At 42.2% G+C, this 22,296-nt stretch overlaps 1 protein-coding gene across 1 annotated transcript in view; it reads right to left on the reverse strand.

Moving 5' to 3' along the window:
• Window positions 1-11,229: 11,229 nt before the first annotated feature.
• stab1 (stabilin 1) overlaps window positions 11,230-22,296 on the reverse strand; it is a 169,234-nt gene continuing 158,167 nt past the window's right edge. Inside the window, exon 70 of the mRNA XM_040004521.1 lies at window positions 11,230-11,443. Coding sequence (XP_039860455.1) covers window positions 11,384-11,443 — 60 coding nt within the window. The 3' untranslated portion in view covers window positions 11,230-11,383. The remainder of the gene's footprint in view (window positions 11,444-22,296) is intronic.

Raw genomic sequence — 22,296 nt, forward strand, 5'->3', positions numbered from 1 at the left:
AATGTACTCATTCTTCCTCCTTTTGTTTCAAACTGTGCCTGATGCAATTTAATGTAGCATGAAGGTGATCGTGGCTCAAGAGTTGGCAGTTCATCTTGTAATCGGAAGGTTGCTGGTTCGAGCCCTGGCTCGGACAGTCTTGGTTGTTGTGTCCTTGGGCAAGACACTTCATCTACTGGTGATAGCCAGAGGGGCCGATGGTGCGATATGACAGCCTTGCTTCTGTCAGTCTGCCCCAGGGCAGCTGTGGCTACAACTGTAGCTTGTCTCCACCAGTGTGTGTGAATGAATAGTGGAATTGTAAAGTGCTTTGAGGGTCTCGAAAAGTGCTATATAAATGCAATCCTTTATTATTACTGCATCCTTTACACTATTTAAATGATAAACTTGCAAAAATATATCCTAATGTCAGCCCAACATTTTCACTCTGCCATCAAGGCTCAGCTACACCCGCTTATATATTTTGCAATCTCCAAATGGGGTTTTGGAAGACCATTTCTGAAGGAAGGTCATTCTTGTGCAGAAAATCAGTGGTACCTTTTCCATCTGTAGCCCCCCCCATTCAGCGCTAAATTAAGATCATGAAATCATGAGACAATCAGTATTTACCTTATTAGTGAACATAACTGTGGTGTACTCAAAGTGTTTGAAATGCCCTCTGAAATGTCACCCTGTGTGTTTTCCATCTTTAGCTCTGGTATCTCACCCCCCACCTGCTCCAACTACAGCAGATAGATGATGTCAGCAGCAATCTCTCTGAATCTCATAGCAGCTGTGCAACAATAAAAACACTGCGCCATCACCCAGGGTGTAGTTTCCTCTCAGTGACTCCCCCAGCTACAGGATTAAAAAACTACACCAACAGAGTGGATGAGCTGTAACATTTGAGCTATTGGGAAAAACTCAAATCTGTGTTTATGCTTTTGTCCCAAACTCAAATTTTCATGCTATTTGATGAGTTTACCAGAACTTCTGTTTATTTAGTACCAGACGTCACAAACTAGCAACTAAAAAAGGGTAAAAGCAGTTTGAGATCAGTTATCGTAGACAATGACTGCAATGGAGGGTTTAAAATTGTATTTAACAATCTCTTTTGCTTTTTATGTTTTTTGTGTTCTCTGCAGCTGATGCTAAGCTGAGAATAATGAGTCACCAACATTACTGATTGTTTTGCATATTCCTGACATGGTCCCTTATGGGACAATAAACAGCATGAAAACATGGGTTTGCAAAGCTTTACGTATGACTAATATACTATCAAACCATCACCTTTAAGAAAACTGCAAAAATGTGGCCCTTTTACAGCACTACCTATAGGTGTAGTATACACAAATGTTTGCGTTTGTGTACCAGAGATAAAAATAAGAGGAAGAAGGTGGATGGAAAACAAAAATGTGACCTTGATATCAAGCAGAATGACCCATCAAGTCTTCAGGAGGAGGCGTGTTTCTTGTAAATTGCAGGCAGACTGGCATTAAGCTCACCAGTCCATCAGCTGGATGAAAATTACACACAACTTTAGCTCTTTCCAAGCAAGTTGTCCATGCAGAAGCTAAGCTAGCCAGACAGCATGCTACCACTAAGCTAGTCAAGAACACAGAGTAAATGCTGATCCCAGCCCAGCAGCCAGATGCTGAACTTCAAGAGGTAACAAACTAATGAGAAGACCATATATACCAAGACCCAGTATATGATAGATAACCATCACTTTTAACTCCCATTTATGCAAACCTGCTCTGAAGTCCCAGGAAAAAATGTAGAGATAGTCTAACAGGTTCCCTTTGCAGGGTTTATCTGGTTAAGGAATCTCTTGAATGTCTTGTAGTTACACACGCAGTGTGGTGTCAGTGATCTGGCATCTTCTGAACTGGACCCACATAGCAAAATTAGTATGGTCCTTATCTGGCCCACACAATCTGCTTACGCATGGCCCACATACCGCAAAGAATGACGGCCCTTTGGTGGCCGAGATCAGGTTTGCTAGAGGTGGCCCACACATGGGCCAGCACAAGGCCAGTTGCAGACACACTGGTGGTCCTGTGCTGGCCCATGTGTGGATTACCTCTGGCAAACCTGATCTGGGCCACCAAAGGGCCATCATTTTTTGCGGTATGTGGGCCATGTGTAAGTTGTGGGCAGCCATGGGCCAGTTGCAGACACACCGCTGGCCCTGTGCTGGCCCATATATCAGCCTAATGTGTACCTTAATCAAGCCATGTAATAACAACATGTGCCAGAACATAATAGTGCAAAAGTGACATGACAAAACTCTGTTCAGACTCACTCTTTTCTATTCTTCCAGATTACTCAAAGTACACTATACATAATCACGCAATTTCTCTAAATTGAGTGCTTCCTAACTACATTCATACGCATTCTTGACATACAGACTGGAGGAGCCAGGGATTGAACCACTAACCTTCTGATCAGTAGGTGACCTGTTCTACCTCCTGAGCTACAGCCACCCACTGGCAAAGATGAGTAAACTGTCACTAGGTTTTGGATAAAGTGTACATTCACAAACCTGTCAAATCTGCATTTGAAAAGTTTGCTACCATAGCAGTATAGTATTGCAACATGGTATTTGGGTCTTCTAACTAAAATAAGAAAATAGGAACATAAATAGTGACATCATTGCCAGACATAGTGCACATCTGGTTGACATACACTCTGCTATAACACTGGTCAGTCAGAAGTGCCAGCTTGATGCCAGATCCATCCCAGACCTGATTTCTTTGGGCCTGGGCCACATAAACCAAACCACAATCGAGCCAGATATGGCATGCCATCACATAGACATTGCCATTGCCTGGCCCATATCTGGATGCCATATGTCTTATCATGCCAGAAGTCAACCAGCAGTGCTGGCTTGATACCAGATCCGGGCCAGACCTGCCTGCTATGTGGGGAATCTGTTGTTTTGTTTGGTACTTGTTTGACATCCTAAGTATCTGAAGCAAATTGTAAATGACAACACTGTTTTAGCTTTTGGAAAATATACTATGAGCTGTCAAAGGAGCTTGCAAAGAAAAGCGTCTGGACTTCTTTAAGTTGCTTGAAGACGTTTCACCTCTCATCCAAGAAGCTTCTTCAGTTCTAAGGTCAAATGGTGGGGAGTCCCAGATTTAAACCTAGTGGGAGTATCCCCCCACAGAGGGACAAAAGGACCCTCTGTGGGGGGATGATCCTCTAATCGCCTGAGCCAAGGTGTGAAACTGGGGTGGGTCCCAGTCAGCCAGGGTTTCGGGTGAGCTCATTGTGAAACCTGGCCCCACCTTATCATGCGAGGTCAGATGGCCCAGGATGTGAGTGGGCGTTAAGGCGTCTGGGGAGGGAACTCAAAACTGGATTATAGATGGCAGACAGTTGGTGTCGTAAACCACCGTCTCTGTTCAAAGATGGTCGCTCACAGTGGACATAGATGGCTTCTTTCACTCCTCTTTCAAACCATCTGCCCTCTCTGTCCAAAATGTGGACATTGGCATCCTCGAAAGAGTGTCCTTTATCCTTAAGATGCAGATGGACTGCTGAGTCTTGTCCTGTGGATGCCACAGTTGAAGCTCTGCGCATGTAACAAGTCTTGAATGAGTGGATACAAACCCAGCACCATAAAGTGTTTGCGCTCTGATTTTCACCTCTATATGCTCCAAGGTCTTTATGAGTCTTTCCAGATTTAAAAATTCGGTTATTACGTTCTGTGACATTCCAGTGTAGCCATATGTTCGGATTATTTCACCTGGGATGTTCTTGGCTACTAAATTAGTCTTTTAAATGAGAGGAAAAATTCAGCTAGTAAAAGTAAGAAGTGCCAAAGATGAAGACTTGGATGGAGCTCTGAGTGACTTGAGTGAGGTGGAGATGGGGATGTGTGTTGCATGAATGGTTTACGTATTTGCCTAACAAGTGAACAATCCCTTTTTTTTCTTTTTTTTTGATGGATTTACAGACGCAGCTGAAAGAAGCTTCATTAAGAATTTATGTAGATGTGATCGCATCTCAATATGGAACAAAATAATTGTGATTACCATAATCATAATTTACTGTCCTTTAGCAATGCAGAGAAGTTGGGTGAGGTTCAGTATCTGACTGGTAGAAGTGACGGCCAAGCAGCTCGTGAAACTGAGAAAGGTTTACTAGTCGAGGGGGAACAAAGGGTTAGGGCTTCACAATCTTCTAGACTTTGGAGACTCTGAAGGGGTGAATAAAAGAAATGATGTATGAAAGCTGGAGTTGTGTCAATTTGAGAAAAGAACTGAGTTGAGTATAATCACATGGTTGATGCCTGCAAGCTTCAGGGATGAGAGACACCAACTCGTAATAATTTAGAAACAAGCTCCTTGTTCCACGTGAACAGAAACCAGCTGTTACTTTGAGCTCCTCGGTCTGACTGAGCGTTACCTCGGCTGAACATCAGGTGTGATCAGGATGTTTTATCAGAAAGGATGTCGGACGTGAGCCGACATTGCCTGTTTTAAATGAGCTCTGCAGTGGCGGCAAACAGCCTGCCTGCCCGCAGCAGTAGAGGTCAGGGTCTCTGGTCTTCACTCAGCCCCCTCCTCCTCCTTTATCCCCCCACAGTGACTCTTTTTAGGCGAAACCATTTCCAAGCTGTTCTGCTCTGCAGCCAGCACTGCAGCTCAGCTCTTTGTGTGCTGGGGGGAAGGGAGCTGAGCAGGCGGAGAAACAGCCGGGAACAGTCACCTCCACAACTGTTCGCTCTCCATTTTGGAAAGGTTACCTCGTCAGAGATACACAATTCTCAGTACGACTCGAATGTGTAATTACTCTGCTTTGTTTAACCTGTATGCAGTGCCCTCTGCAGCGTCAAGCCTCCTTCTGCTGTCTGACAACAGGAGGAGGTCAGCCTTGTTTTTTTGTCTTGAATGTCTGCAGCAGCGAAGCTATTTAAGGTGAAGGTCTACAGAGAGAGGAAGCTTTTGAGGTGTTTCAGAGCGAGCCAGTTGATGCAGCAGAATAACAACCACCTTCTTCTCCTGTGAGGAGATTCAAACACAGCTGAGGATGAAAAGCCACACCAGTTCCTCTCATTAACAACATGGCTGCTTTGAGACACACACACACACACACACACACACACACACACACACACACACACACACACACACACACACACACACACACACACACACACACACACAAACCTGCTGTGTAAACACAACACAGTTTGTCTGTTTAGACAGCCGGGAGGAGAACCAGAAGTGGGGAAAAAGAACACATTTGACATCCAATGAAAGACACATAACTTCAAATGCAGTCTGAATGAGGCTGGTTTTGATGGAAACATCAGTTCTGGCAGCAAAGAAATGAACTGAAAGCCAACAAAATAAGACTTTGGCTTGTTTAGACAATAAAAAAATGTCAGTATGACAGAGTACTAGTTTTGGTTACTCACTTATTCACAAGAAGTCCCTGCAGGTAGCAGTAAGGAACACCCAATATTTGATTTGGAAGTTTTTTGCACCAGATGCCCATATTAACACAACACCCAAGGGATTTGTTTCTCCTCCTGGGATTGATCCACGGATCTTTAAAATGGATTGTAATGTTGATGCCTCCACTGGTTCTGCTGCCAGATACTTGTACCACAAAGCATGATTTGGGTCTCAGAAAGGTATGTTCAGGTTTAATTTGGTTTTTTGATTTACAAAGATGGTTTAATTCCTAACTATCACCATGGTAACTTTTCCTGCATTTTTAACTGGCTCCAGAAAAGGTTATATTTGAGATTACAGATTAATCAATCACAAACCCACCACCCACAGACCTGTCATTTGTCAGGAAAATCTTGTTGCTATTTCTTAAACTTAAGCTTTGGCTCACTTAATTGTTTTATTCATGTTTTCAGTTAACTGGATTTAATGAAGATTTAAACCTCAGCTAATCATGACATTTACTTGACTTACTTAGCAAGTTCACACGGGAATCTGGACTTTCTGAGGATGGGAGGATGCAGTGCAATCATTCTACAATTGACAGTGCACAAAATGACATCACAGCTCAGCTCAGCTGTAGTTTGTTTTTATTGCCATTCCCCTGTAATTTCACTGATTAATAATTACAACAGAAATTGCCCATGATACATCTAATTACTCGATTTCTTAAAGAACAACAAACAAAAATATCTCAGAAAGTTGATTCTGTTCATCTGAACGTAACGTTTTCAGTGGGAGAAACATTCCGTCACTCAACCAAGCGACTGCAGGTTTCCCCAACCTTCTAAACAGTACATTTGCATTGTGAAGTTAGTTTCTTGATCATTAATATGCAAATTGCCATGACGATTGATCAGCAACCATTGATCAACAACTACTGATCAAAGACCATTGATCAATGGTCATGAGTACCATTCACAGAGAGTTGGAGAATGGCTGCAGAATGGCAGCATTGTAAGATAGTGAAAGATGTACCCTTAGGCCCCCTATTCGATTCAGGGATTGTTGTTCCCTTTTCACGTAAATGGCCTCCTTGACTCCCTACTCAAACCAGCGTTCCTCCCTGTCCAAGATGTATACATCCTCATCATTGAAAGAGTGTCCACTGGCCTGTAGGTGTAAATTGACTGTGGAGTCCTGGCTGGACGAATTAACTCTTCTGTGTTGTGCCAACCGCTTAGCCAGAGGTTGTTTGGTTTCCTAACGTATAAATCACGGCAATCCTCCTGGCACTCAACAGCGTACATTATATTACTATTTTTATTTATATTGCATGGAGACTAGATCCTTGGGGTGGACCACTTTATTATCTATTATTTATAAATTGGTCCACCGTAACAGAGTAATATACCATACGCTGTTAAGTGCCAGGAGAATTGCTGTGATTTTTACATTGGGGGAAACTGAGCAACCTCTGGCTAAGCAGATAAAACTGTACAATGAAAATATAGGGCTGTTCTATTCTATTCTATTCTAAATCGAGGACAGGACCTAAGGGTATATCTTTCACCATCTTACAATGCTGTCATTGCAGCCAATCCTCTCCGTGAATGGTACTCATGGCCATTGATACATGGTTTTTGATCAATGGCTACTGACAAATGGTTGATCAATAGTCATGACAATTAGAATATTAATGATCAAAAAACTGACCCCCTCAGCCCATTGTTCATGAGTGGTGCTAGTATCAGTCATTGTGCAAAGATACTGTTTATAAGGTTGGGGAACTCAGACTGAAGAAGTCACTTGGATGATAACGAAATATTTCTCCCACTGAAACACTACGTTCAGACGAACAGAATCAACTTTTCGTGATATCCTTACCTGGATGGTTGAGCATGCGCCAAGACATACAAAAATATAAAAGTTGTCTTTAGATCTAAAAAACACCTACCTCCCTTTAGTCTTCATGGCCACTATTAGCTGTTTTCTAACTATCAGAGATGTATATGATCTGTTTTATAATGTCTAACATTAAGTTCATTAAGTTGAGCACCAATCGTCACTACATGACTGAAACATAAACTGTCTTTGAATAAAGCACATATACATGTGCACACAGCTCATGCTGCGTATTAAACAAAACAAAACAAAAAACAGGTCACATGTCAGAATTACTTTATTTTTATTCTGTAGATTCCCAAAACTTAACAGACAGCTGGTGTTTATAATAGAGTTGAATAAAGTTGATAATTTCTGGAGGATCTCCATGTATAGCATCAACATGTTGGTCCAGGTATCTCTGCTCCTAGTGATAAAGCTTGCAATTTCCACCTGAACTAAAATACTTTAATGTTAATTTTAAAACAAGTATAGCACATTTCTACATCAGGGAACAAAGATGAGTGAAATATTAATTTCCAAATATACAGAAAGCTATTCTATGAGAGCTAAATAAAACTGTCCATATATTAAGCTTAACTTAGTTAAACTTACTTGCTCAGGAAAAAATAAAACACTGAAATAAATTGATCCTTAACCATTGGAAATCACTAAAGTGAAATATATCTCGTGGTTAACTTCCACTGAGCTGCAAAAGCCAGCAGTGTTTTGTAAATTATGTTGTTCTTGCCAGGTATCATGAGTTTCAACTACCTGGTCAGCTAAGAGCTGGAGAGGTGAGTTGTAAGACCAGCAGGAACACAGATCTCTGAAAATTAGGCACCTAGAAACATTTTACAAATGAAGATAGAGTATTATGCTAAAGGCTAGCAGTTTAATTTCTCCTTCTAGTCTTCTGTGCTAAAGGCTAGCTGTTTCCATTTCCCTGATTTTATGCTTTGGCTAGCAGTTTACATCTATTTCCAGTCTTTATGCGAAAGGCTAACAGTTTCTGCTTTTAGTTTTCAGTGCTAAAGGATAATAATTTGAGTATCCCAGTCATTATGCTAAAGATTAGCAGTTTTCCCCTTGTTTTGAAACCCTTGGTGACGCTGCATTGTGAGGTTCATGCAGTCGGTGTCATTGCTGCTGTCAGATGAGCATGCAGTTATTTCCTCCATTCTGTGTGTGACATCACTGCAGCTGTTTTATTGCAGATTCAGCACTAGTGCCTCACTGCAGACATGCACCACCATCAATGATTCATGACCAAAACGGCAGCAGATGGGAAGATTGATGAACTTTAATGTCCTCTTTCAGGTTGTTATTTTAAATGATGGTGGACATTTTGGGTGTTTGTGGAAATGCAGCTGCTCCCTGAGGCAGTACAGTATGTTTGACACTAAAGGATGATGTCCTTATTTTTGAGGTAAATCTAAATTGGCACCGTGGACTTTATCAAACTGAAAGAGGACAGCATTGTTTTTGGCTATTTTGAGCAGCAGATTAAACTAAATTTTACAGTTTACTTTTAGGCAAAATTAAACTGCTGTCTGTGTGTTTTCATGGTGATGAAGGAGCAGGTCAAGCAGTGCAAAAGTGTGGCTCACTGTAGAAGTGAGCAGTAGAAGATGAGACTTCAAGCTTTGAATCAACCACTTTGTACAGCCGGCTCTCTGCACTGACAGAAACCATTTTGAATAAAATCTTTCTGGTAACTAAATTTTCCACTTTCTTCTCATTATTAGAGAGGAGGAATACACAGGAGGAGCCAACTACATATTTTTTTGTCATTATTAAAAGGGAAATGGACCCAAGATGCAGACTTAAAGCAAACTTGATGAAAAGAAAACTGACCTTTATTTAAACAGCAGCAAACCCCCATGTAGATGAAAACTGAGGTTCAAAACTCCAACCTATGGCAGAGAGCCACAAGACAACCAGTACCCAACAGGAAAACCAGGTAAAGAACTAAGAAACTCCAAGAACTTCGAAGGACCCGGCCCACGTAGACCGTGAAGGCCGGGTCCGCCGAAGACCGAGAAGGCCGAAAGTACGAGGCTGTGAAATTGGACGGTCTAGCCATCAGATTTGCGTCACCGCTGTCTCGGTGGAGTTTAACAAACTCAGCCATCTGCTCCTTGCTATCTAAAATATAACAGGACACTGGCATAAATTCTCGACCGTCTCACATTTCTGTTTAATCAGTTTTCTGTTTGACGTTTATTCAGCTGTGTGAAAAATCCCGGAGGAACCCACCTGATGGATTAATAAAGTTTTATTTAATCTAATCTAATCTAATAACTTTGATCTCAGCCAAACCGATTTACTCCGGAACAAATAAAACACTGAAAAAAGCCAAACAATAACATTTTTAAGTTATCCAAGTGACTTATATATCGTGTTTAACCTGAATAGCGAAAGACGGCGGGGGTCTGAAAACGATGAAGCTGGGAGTCTGCTGCTCTCGCCGGCTCGAGTGACCATTGAACCCCCGGCTAGATATCGAGCGAGTGGGTAACAGACGTCTCCGAAAACGTTGGAGCGCTTTTGAAAATATGTGGTGTTTTGATTAACCAAGCAGATATTTGAAGTTTACACGGCTACTTTCTCGCCTGAAAATATGTTAAAAGTTTATTTTGTGACCCAGAAAGATTAATAAGGGTAATATTAAAACTTAGTAGCTAGGACCATTGTTGGAAATTGGAATTGGCTGGGCCTCGTTATTAATTTTGGGATATGGTGGGCCACGAAGGACACACCCGACCAATCCTTCGAATTCGTGGAAATGAAGGACGCATTTGTCGGCCGCATTTAAAGGAGTCGACAAACTGGGACAGCCTTCGTCGCCTGGCTGTGACGTAATCGGCCTTCAAATGCGGCCTCTGAAGGATGCAGCCTACGTTTTGGGACACAGCTAGAGAGAACAGCTGAGGAAAATAAGACACAAGTGAACAGAATCAAACTAACAAGACAGAGGGGAAGAAAAACTAAACACAAGGCACAAGAGACACAGGCTATCAATAATAATGCATAATGTTAGCAATTAGCAACAGTGAAATCACTCAGTCTAAGACTTCATAATGGGACTTCACTAATCATTCGACAATGCCACATTGGCTATATCTGTGTTTTATGCCCTTTGTGGTCTGGGTAGGGTTGTTTGCTTTTCCGACAATATATTTAACTGACTAGTGTTTCTGATGTGCAGAGGTAAAAGAACCAAAGTTGGTCTGGCACATTCCTGATGAGACTGACTGCCTGTTCACAGGAAATATTATCTGTAAGAATTCAGTTCCTTTACAGGGAGAGATGAGGGACTCCACAATTTGAAGAGTTATTTTTGGTATTTTGAGCCAGAAGTGACCGTATTTAGACAAGAAGGTAGAGTATTAAGCTAGCTAACACTCGCCAGCCATATTCATAAACTGTGTGGGATTAGGTTCAGTTAGAGGTAAGGAATAGACTAATGCAATATCAGAAATTGACTCACAGAATCTCAAACTTTGATCAACTGTATCACACAGAAGTCCACAATATTCATCAGATAATCTATTTAAAATGCTTCTTAAGGCACCAGCAGCACAAACACAATGATAGGTCATATCTACCAACCTCTGTTTTTCCTGGAAATCTCCTGGCTGTCACTATCCAAACGCAGCCAAACGCAGTATCCTGAATTAATGGCTATCCTACAAAAATATTAACTGTTCTCCATAGTTTCACCACCTGTTAGCCAGAACAGTCATGCCCCTTACATTAAGCCTTACCAAATGAAAATGGATAAGATTCACCTGAGATTTTTTTACTAAGGGAGAAACTATCCAAAACCAGGTGTAACTGTGTTGAACATGGGACTCTGTAGGGACTGACTCACCTTTGGAGCCAGCCTTTAGTGGCTGTTAGAGGAACGACACTTTTTTGAACAATTATTTAACACAATAAAAACACGGACTGAGGTTTTTACCCAGAGAGGATTTGGGTTTAGTAAACTTTTATTCCATAATTGATTACAGTTAAACTGTGTGGAAATTTCTAAAGCAAGATGAAGTCACTGAGTTATTGTGGTTTGTTAACAGCCAGCTCCAGTTATACTGGGTCAGCTGGTTTTAATGGCCCAGGTCGAGAATATTTGGCGGTTCTTCTGGCTCCACCTCCTGATTGGTGTCCTGCAGGAAGGAGAGAAGATGTTTAGAACAGGTAAACCACAAAGTGTAGAAAGTTGTGGTGAACAGGACAGATTTTTTTTATTGTACTCTGCTGGAGGGTCATGGAAGAGCAGATGCTCTGGCTGTGGTTACTGCAGCTGCACAGATGTGCAAAGATATCTGCTAGAAGGTTGTATGGCTGGTGGTTGCACACATTGCAAGATTAGCAGCAAGGAGACCCTGGTTCAAATCCTGCTGATTCCTTTCAATTTCATTTTTTTCTGAATGTTTTAAGACTATATTATAAATTCTGGCTCCACCAAAGATGTGCCACTTATTAAGCCGCACCTTACTAAAACCACTAAATGAAGCATTATCATTATCCATTATCATGGATCTGTAATTTCATGTATTAATTTGGTGATGCAAAAAATTTGCGGTGAAATTGAAGCAGTTTCCATGTCTCCTTTATTAACTTTAATGTTTAAATGTATCCAGTTTAAACTTATAGAACTCTAATGTGCAGCTGTCACCTTATAAAAAAACAACAGCTTTACAGTGAACAAAATAAAATAATTAACTTAAATTGAAATGTTTGTTATATGTGCTAAATTCAAAGATTAACATTTTTCTGCAGCATTAATCTCTTGTCTTATTTGCAAGAGTGTTGTACTTTACTGTTATATTTTACTATTCTTTCCAGATTTTTCATTGGCATTGGCAACAAGACTGCTACATATAACCACCATGCTGGAAGCTGTCGGGACATGCTGTGGAAGATGATGTCAAAGGGGATACTGGGCAAATTATATTTATTTATTTGGGGGGTAAAATTTGATAAATTCGTATGGTATTTGATAAAATAATACCGTGTATGGTTTCAGATGAAGTTTGAGAAGAAATGTTTTTGTTTCAAGTCAGGACTGAAAACTCAGAACAATCAATAACTTCACATGGTTGCATATTTACACTGAGGTGTTTCGTCATTTCCCATAAAAGATCCTTTTACTATTAAACTTAATAAATCATTGCCCCTTCTGAGCTTTGAAGCTTTTTAATAATTAACACATTTCACCTACAGCAATAAATCTGACAGCTGACTGCAGCAAACCACATATTTACATTAAAAGTAATATTCTAAAATTATCTTTGTTCATTTATGTTTTTTTAAGCCTGTCTTGTATGGCAGCTTTTACAGTTATAATCAGGATGTGACTGTTGTGCCAAAAACATTTACTTTTCCAAGATGAGCTCTATAGACTCTCTATAGGATCCTCTTGTTTGTGGCTTTCTTTTTCTACTTTTTACTTATTTACTTATTTCTATTATTATTCACGAGTGGATGTGTAATATGGGAATGCCACAGGTGACAAGGCGGAAGAAAAGGAGTAAAGAAGGAGGGAGAACACAGGGGAAAACATAAGAATAAGAGGACAGAGCACACGTGGAAATCACACAACACATACAAAAAAAAACAAATCACACCTGAAAAAACAAAAACATGGATACACAAACCAGCAATCTATATGTGTGTGTATTGACAATGATGGTGAGAAATTACAATAATGCCCCCAGGAGCCAGAAGCAGACAGAGAAACACCCCGGAGACCCCTAGAGTACTGAAGACCCCAGGTCACACGTCTCGATGACAACTGTGTGCCCCTCCCAGCAGAAGGAGGAGGGAGGCCAGAGATGGAGCCCTCAAGGCCAAAGGGCAACAGCCCCATAGTACCAGACACCGACGATGCTGCCATGAACTGAGAACAGGGCTCCAGATGCAAGAAACTGCCCAACAACCACCAGAAACACCACCGCCACCATGAACCAACAGTCGAGACCCACCCTGGGTAGGGTGCAGTAAATGGGTGTAGGAAGACCTGCCCCGACTTGCCCACGTTGGGAGTGATATGCTGGGTGTGTCAGACTCTACATGTGTGAGTGATATGTTGTTTGAGGGGTGTGTGTGTGTGCGCTGTCATGATACTTAAGACCGGAATGAGAAAGCCAGTTAAGCATCTGGCTTGGTAAGCCCACACCCCATCGCAGGGCGGGGGAAGCAGATCTGGGACCGTAAGCACAGCACCCCAGAGCACCATGGCAACCAAGGTCTACATCCACCGCAAAGGATAGTCTCCCTCACCTGAACACCCCACCCCTTCCTTTTACCTTTTCTACCTTTCTACCTTTTCTAGAACTTGCCTGATTTTGGTGGATGCGAGAAAGCTAATGTCCAGAACAGTGGGATCAGACTGTGTGCCCCACACCCCTTAAGCCCCACACACTATTTACAGCAATGAGAGTGAGGCTGATGTGAATTATCTCCTGCTGTGTATTATCTCCTGCTGTGTATTATCTCCTGCTGTGTATTATCTCCTGCTGTGTGTAATGTGTGAGAGAACGAGAAAATGCTGCCCAGAAGACTCTGCCCAATTTCACCCTGCCACTCAGGAAATTATGAATCTATATGGAGTCACTTGGGACACTCTTTTCCTTTTTTAAATTAACCTTTACAACAAAAATGTGAAAGAAATCTCAAACATGTCCAAGCTGCTTCATTTCATTAAACCCAAACTCCTGAAATAATCACACAAAGTCTGGAAGTGTAATGACACAAATGGGTGCCACACCTTGATTGAGTGTGCTTAGTTAAGTCTGTTGGAGGGCTTCATAATATAATGGCAGTTGCTATGGAAAGGCACTCAATGTGGCAGAACTTCCACATGAATGCACAAATGGAGGGAAAGTGTGTATGGAGAGGGTGTAGAGCACAGACAGGAATTGTGTAAAAACATTTAATTAACAAGTATTTTTAATTACAGCACTGTGCAAGAGTCTGGACCGACCCCCATGTTTTAAAACTTTGCTGGGGGAAGGATGCTCTTGGCTGCCTTTTGTTTCTTTCTCTGTCAAGATGATCCCACACTGCTTCAATAACATTGAGGTCTGGGCTCTGGGGAGGCCAACCAATTAAGTGCTAATTTAAAATTTAAAATTGGTTCTTTGCTAAGTTGTCTGTTACGTATAGACGTATAGACAATACTGATTCATCCCTTCAGTTAGGCGCTTTTGCACTGCTTGAATGATTTATAGGTCAGTGTAAATTGGTTCAACACACAAAAAAACAAGTGGTCAAGTACAAGGACTGGACTGAAAATGAGTAAAAAAGCAGCCAATGTCCAAAGAAGAACTCTGAAAGGCCTCCAGAAAACCTGGAGAACTATTGCTCAGCTCATATTAATAAAGGTCTGGCTCGTTTAAATCAAAATATAAAGAAATGAGAGGTGCCTAAAAACAAAGTGGAGTCTAACATAACATTTCTTCCACATTGGGTCCCTGGGATTGCAGATCAGACTCACTGGGCAACTAAAACAGCTAATTTATTTCTATTAATTTGAATTTAGATATTTCATATGCTCCTTGCTTCACGCATAATAATACGGTAGTTTCATATTTTAACTTAATAATTTAAATTTGCAGAATAATGAGTAGATAAAGCTTTAATATATTTACACCTGCTGTGTAAAACAAGCCAGTGGTGGATGGTAGCAGGTGCTTTCTTTCACAATGAAACTATCCAGAGCCAGCGGCTGGTCAGTGAGCTTTTTTAAACTTCTCCTCGTACCCCTGTTTATTTTAAACGATTATTTAAAAGAAAAGAAAATGTTATATATTCTAACTGGATGCCCAAATGATGATGACACCAAATGTGATCCTGTTAATTAACTGACATGAGATTTTTTTCTTTAGTTGGAGATTATCTGTGGCTATGACCAATGCTAAGCTACTCTGTTGCTGTCTGTATAGTCTTACACCATAACATTTAACTGAGACATGACACTGTTTCTAATCTTCTGATCTAACCCTCTGCAAACTTTTTTTTTAAATGTCAGTGTGACCTTGAAGGCTGATTGTGGTCTCAGGCATTAATGTGATTCTGGAGGTCACACAGCTGAAAACAAGCTGAAGCTCCTCTGATAGAGAAGGAATGTGTAAGCTGAAAAGTGAAGAGAGCTAAGTGTCCTTCACAAGAACTCCAACTGCATAAACACGTTTATATAATCTACTTTTTAGTGAACACATGGACATTCTAATAATGATGGATTGAAGTTGTATAGCGCTTTTTGAGACCTCAAAGCGCTTTACAATTCCACTATTCATTCACTCTCACACTCACACACCGGTGGAGGCAAGCTACAGTTGTAGCCACAGCTGCCCTGGGGCAGACTGACAGAAGCGAGGCTGCCATATCGCGCCATCGGCCCCGATGCAGGTAACATGAGCATCGGCCCCTCTGGCCATCACCAGCAGGCGGTAGGTGAAGTGTCTTGCCCAAGCACACAACAACCAAGACTGTCCAAGCTGGGGCTCGAAACGGCAACCTTCTGATTACAAGACGAACGGCCAACTCTTGAGCCATGATCGCCCATTCTCTGAGTTATTTCTCAAGCAGCAAGAAATAATGTGTGCTGTTGGATTGTTATGCAGTGTTTCAGTGTTTTATGAAATCATGCAGGAAGATGGCAGAATCTGGAGAAAAAGGAGAAAGCTACACATCATCAGGCTCCAATTACATTGTTTAGTTCTTAAATTTTAAAGAAGCAGCCAAATTGTGTGCTGACAAATACTGTGTTTCTCAGTTCTTTATCAGGATTTTTATTAGGATGAACGCACGCTTGCTTTTATCCTGAACAATTAAACAAGTATCAGTAACTATACTGATATTGTCCAGGGATATTGTCCACATGTTCTGTGTGGCATTTGATTTAATTTGTGAGCTGCCATTTAAACACAAGCTTTTCCCCCCCCTTTTATTTAAAATCGACATGCCTTCCAAATACAGAGAAGTGGCAAACGGTGGTCTGACCTTTCTCCTTTTCTCCTGAAAGTTCTGATATTATGAATAAAAATATTAAAGTATCAATAAATATATACTCTCTCTATATTTTTATCTTATGTATATTTACATAATGAAAAAATATTCTATAGAAATACACACTCAAAAATATTAAGGGAACAATCCTTTATCACAGCATAACACAAACTCAGTTAAACCTGAGGGATATCGATCAGGCCAGTTAGAAACACAAACCATTATGAATCTATTTTAGGTGCTTTGGTGCAAATGAAAGTGACAGCAGGTGCACCGGAGAGGCAACAACAAGCCAAATCCCACAAAAGGAACGGTTTAGCAGGTGGTGGTCACAGACCATTGTTCTCTCCTTATCTCTCCTGACTGATTTTTCTCTCATTTTGCCTTCTAGTGTCCTTAGCACTGCGCGTAACATGAGATGATACCTGCATCCCATTCGGGTTTCACAGCTATTCCAGCTCCTGTAGGATAAAACATCCATATGCGCTATTGCGAAACGGTTGCTGTGCCATTTGCTGTGTTTTCCAGTAAAGCCTCAAAAGTGTGAAGATACCAGGAGAGAGACTGTTACATGATGATAGCTCGAAAGGGCCATAGAAGGGCCTCAAACCTGCAATATGACCAGTATCTGCTCCTTTGTGCCCTACAGCCCTACTCGTGTGCATGTTTTTGACCAACACCTCCGAAACAGACTCCATGAGCATGGCATTAGGGCCTGACTCCCTTAGTGAGTTCTGTGCTCACAGACTAGCATCCTGCTGCACCATTTGCATTCACCTGAGTACACCAGAACTGGCAGGTCCGCCACTGGCACCCTGTTCTCTTCACAGATGAGAGCAGCTTCATGCTGAGCACGTGTGACAGGTGTGAAATAGTCTGGAGACGCCATGGCATCTGTTACAGAGTTTTATGGATAATATGAGACTCAAAAAAATCTTATCACTGTACAAACATAACAAAACGCAATTGAATCAGTCTTGTAAACATCCCAGTGGTCCATGTCTATTGTGGAGAAGAGAGGACATACTGATTATAAATATACTGTGGGAATAAACAAGAGGGCTCATCTCACGCAACACCATCCTAAAATAATATACATTAAATCAGCTGAACCGACTAAAAACTTCAAGTTTTGGACACACTCAGCTTGACAAAGCTTCCTTCTAATTCAGAGCAAGCTAATGCCTCAGTCATGAGTAAAAATAGGACCTCAACCTCCTTGCATCCACAAATAAACAATGAATAAATATATTGGTAGTGCCTGATGATTGTATTGAATTTTTTTTCCCATTCTGTGACTGACTACAACTTGCGGTGACTACATGGTTGCCCAGAGCTTGAGGGTGTTGCACAGTCACGCCCACGATTGCACAGGTCGCCTGATAGGAGGCAACCTTTCTGAAACAAATGCAGTCTGACTTGGACAGACTGCAAACACCCTCAGAGAGAGATCATCAGCAGTTTGCAAATACTGACATACTGACAAGCAGCCTACAGGAACAAAGCAAGGACTCAGAACATGGAATTAATTGAATTCTATTATGCCAGCCAACCCACTAAGAGAGGTTATATTAATGAGCAGCAGACCAACATTGACAATGATCAACAAGCACTTGGTAGCTCTGTGCTACGATATCAATAAAGGAAAGCTACTACTGAAGCTGAAGATCAGTATAGACACAATGAGTACGGATATAATGAGGTGACCCTGGTACAAGATGTCAGTGTAACTGAATTATATGATGCCCAACCACCTGCAATCACTGCAGCCACTGAGCCGAGGATGAAGATTGTGGCTAGACTCGATGTTGCAAGATATAAAGATAAAATTACTCTCCATCAACACTATTATTATCACTGAGACAAGCAAGTCCACACTGCTCTTCTTAGGCCTCAACCCCCTAAGCTAGCTCATGACAAAGACTGGATGCAGATTAAATTACTGGATGGACAGCAGCCTCCTAACCTCCAGCTGACAGCCACCTCGTCCCTCTCCTCGTCTCCTCTGCACCCAACTAAGAGCCAGCCGGCCGCCAGTAGATTCGAGTGTGTTCAAAGCCTGAATACAAGCCAGTAACTGAATCTGGAGAGCTGATTTTTATTTTTCACATCAACATTTTGGTTGTTAGCTGAGAGGAAATTGTAAATATTTATGCATACGAATTGAGCACCTGGCAGTAGTTAAATAGGAGTGAGAAGACTCTTTTTGGTAATAATCTTTTCTCTTGTTTATTATTTAAGAACACGGTTTAGATATTTGCCATTTGTTTTCTTTCTGTTAGGGAACAACAGGGATCATTAGAGGTTTTTGTGCTGCTGCTCTATCCAGCTGCGAGAAGAACAACACAAATCCTTGCTTCCAATCGTCTTCCTCACCAATGCCAGATCCCTCACAAATAAAATGGAGGGGCTATAATTAGAGATTTATTTAACCTGCTTTGTCCGGGAGTGTTGTCTACTGATTGTAACTGAATCCTGGCTCCATCCAGATTTCCCCAATGTCTTGGTAGAGTTACTGGGCCAGACATTACACCGCCAGGACCGCAACAAAGATCTGGTTAGGGAAGGGCCAGCAGGCTCTGTGCTTATCTGCTTTAGGATTGGTGCCGTAACAGTAGAATTACAGATGGTCACTGCTTAGAGGCCATGTCTATTCAGGGCAGGCACTTTGATCTACCTCGCAAGCTAACGGTAGCCATAGTACATTTACATGTCCCCCAATGCTAATGTTAGCTCAGCACCCAACCACCTTCAACTTATCATCAGTAAACAGCAGACAGAGCCTCGGAGGGCGTCGATATTGTTGCTGGGACTTTAACAAGGTATCTCTGAAGTCTGTATTCCCTAAATTCTTCCAACATGTTAACTGTAACTGTACCAGGGGGATCAGGACACTGGACCATGTGTACAGCAACATCAAACAGGCCTACAGGGTAACACCCCTCCCCCACCTAGGACAATCTGACCATCTCTTCTCTGCTCCTCATTCCTGCCCACACCCCCCTCAGGAAACAGCTCACTCCAAACACCCGGGTCATTAAAAACTGGCCAGATGATGAGCTTCTCTGAATACAGGGCTGTTTTGATCTGACAGAGTTGTAAAACATCAAACACCAGGATCTGGAGACCTTCACTCAGTCAGTCCTTTTCTACATTAAGTGCTGTGTAGAGAATGTAACAGTAACCAAAACCATCCGTGGTTTTCCTAACTGAAAACTTTGGATGATAAGTGAAGGACAGGCTCTGATCAGAACTCATAACTCTGCCTTCAGGCTGAGGGACTGTTCTCTGTACAACACTGCCAGAGCCAACCTGAGGAGGGGCATCAAACAGGCAAATGAGGCATACAGGATGGGGAGGCTTCCTCACTGATAACAACCCCCGCCAGATGTGGAGAACTCTCACCAACTACAAAGGCCAGAACCCTCCAACCCCCGACAGCAGGTTCAAACTTGCTGTCAGGGGCTAACCTCAAAGCCTTCTTTGTTCGGTTTCAGACCACCCCTCCCCCACACACAGTCCACAGAGGATGCCATCACCCTTCACAGAGCGCTGAGCCATCTGGAGAACAGGAAGAACTACATGAGGATGCTCTTTGTGGACTACAGCTCAGCAATCAACACCATAATCTCAGACATCCTCACCACCAAACTGGACCACCTTCAGAACCCCCCGTCACTTGCTCCTGGATCAAAGACTACCTACCTCCCCCCTGACTGTCACTCAGCACCGGATCCCCACAGGGCTTTGTTCTCAGCACCACCGTGGTTAGGCTCATCTCTGATGGAGATGAGACAGCATACAGGGCGGAAGTAGAGAACTTGTCCCACTGTTGCTCAGAAAACAACCTGAAGCTGAATGTCCTTAAAACAGAAGAACTCATAATAGACTTCAGGAGGCACAGACAGGTCCACTCCCCTCTCATTAAAAATGGACAATGGGTGGAATCTGTCTCCAACTTCAGGTTTCTGGGCACCCACACCTCTGCCAATTTCACCTGGACCCACAACACCAATGTCCTGGTAAAAAAGGATCAACGGCAGCTGCACTTCCTCCTTTTCCTAAAGAATAACCTTGACCAGAAGCTGCTGGTGGCCTTCTACAGCTCCTCAGTGGAGAGCATACTCTCCTACTGCCTTGGTGTTGAGTATGCAGGAGCCACTACTGAGAAGAGGACAGCTGTGCAGTGGGTAACTAACACCACCCAAAAAAATCATTGGCTGCCCTCTGCCATCGCCAGATCCTCCTGTCTCAGGAAAACCAGAGCCATCATAGGTGACCCCTTGCACCCCGCTCACCACCTGTTTGATCTGCTGCCCTCTGGTTGGCACTTCTGGTCAGTCCTAGGGATGGGTACCGGCTCTGACATAAACGGTAGTAACCAGACCAAAAAGCAGCGCACATTTCGGTGCTTTTTTTTTTCCTGAGATGTCATGCACTTTGGATTCCAGCCAATCATTTTACCTTTGCGAGCGTAGTAGGCGGGCCCAGGTACGTACGTTCTTTTAGAGCAGAGCTACAGATTAAAAATGCCCAAAGCAAAGCGGTCAAAAGTCTGGCTGTACTTCACAGCAAAAGATGCAAACTCAGCAGCCTGCAACAAGTGCTTTAAGGTGATACTGTGCAAAGGAGGTAACATCTCAAATCTGATGAAACACCTGGCGACGTATAGCATTTTGTTAAAAGCCGAGAAATGCGCCGTATTTGATAGCTTGCTGCGAGACCTCACATCGTGCACATCTACTGCGCGTGGGTTGCCTGTTATATGACCCTGAGTTAGCAACATCCCCCAAAAACCCGAAGAGGAGAGTCCTGGCCCCCAGCCCTGTCAGTGTAGCAGAAACGATGATGGATGATGATGGCAGCAGCAGCGGTTCTTCTCTGTGTCAGTAGCTTAATGTTGTTCGTGTGTAATGTACGTTGAGTAGGCTAACCACGTTATTAAATTAATGCACGTAAGGTGAACTAGCAAACACGTCATAGTTACATGCGGCTGTCTTCTTGTTTGATGGCAGATACTCCCTTCACCCTGGCTAAAAAGGCTAAAATGACCAAAGAAAAAGTGAAAAACAGCTAAACATGAGAGGTTTTTGGACAAAGTTTGTGTTTTTTTTCCATTGTTTAAGCACTGCTTCCAGCCAAGAGTGATACCATAAATCCCCTATAGCTGCAGAAAAGGCTAACATTGTTATCTTTTTACAAAAAAACAGCTGAACATGAGAGGTTTTTGGACCAATTTTGTGTTCTCCATTCGGCACCGTTTCAAAAGTACCGGTTTGGTACTGGTATCGGATAAAACCTAAACGATACCCATCCCTAGTCAATCCCACACCTCCAGACTCACAAACAGCTCCATCCCCTGGGCCATTCGGACTGTCAATAAACACTATCCCTTCCCATGACACCATGGAGAGTTTCTACCGTGAACAGGTAGCAGTGCTTCTTTTTTCTTTGGGCGTAATGGCATAATGAAGGGTTCAGTGCTTCCTTAAGGAGTGCACATCATAATCTAGATATTAAAATCTTTCTTTTCACCCTTACTGTCAGTTTTAATAACTCAGAGAGGACATGAAGATTGAGATCAGTACAGTCTTGGATTGCTATGAAGTAACACACAGACTAATCATTAATTAGTAACAGCGGATGAGCAGCTGATGTTTATTTTACCCAGTGGTGCTAGAAATTAGAAGCTGTGCAGCAGTGAGGTTGAGAGATGTGCAGTAGCCCTGCAGCAGAATGCTGAGGTACAGCAGTGTGTCTGCACCGATGTTCGTCTGTGGATGCTGGCTGCCTTTTGTTCTTTTGTTGTGTCAAGATGATCCCATTATGCTTTAATAGTGTTAAGCTCTGAGCTCTGGAGAGTCCAATCCATGACTGATAGTGCTCCATTGTGTGTTTTTTCAATCCAGGTATGCTTTTACTGCATTTTAAGTGTGTTTGGGATCATTGTCGTGCTTAAAAAATAAAGTTGCTGCCAGTCAGATTATTTATAGATGGTATTGCA

This window comes from Simochromis diagramma, unplaced genomic scaffold (assembly GCF_900408965.1).
Source record: "Simochromis diagramma unplaced genomic scaffold, fSimDia1.1 OVJJ01000320.1, whole genome shotgun sequence".
Lineage (NCBI taxonomy): Eukaryota > Metazoa > Chordata > Actinopteri > Cichliformes > Cichlidae > Simochromis > Simochromis diagramma.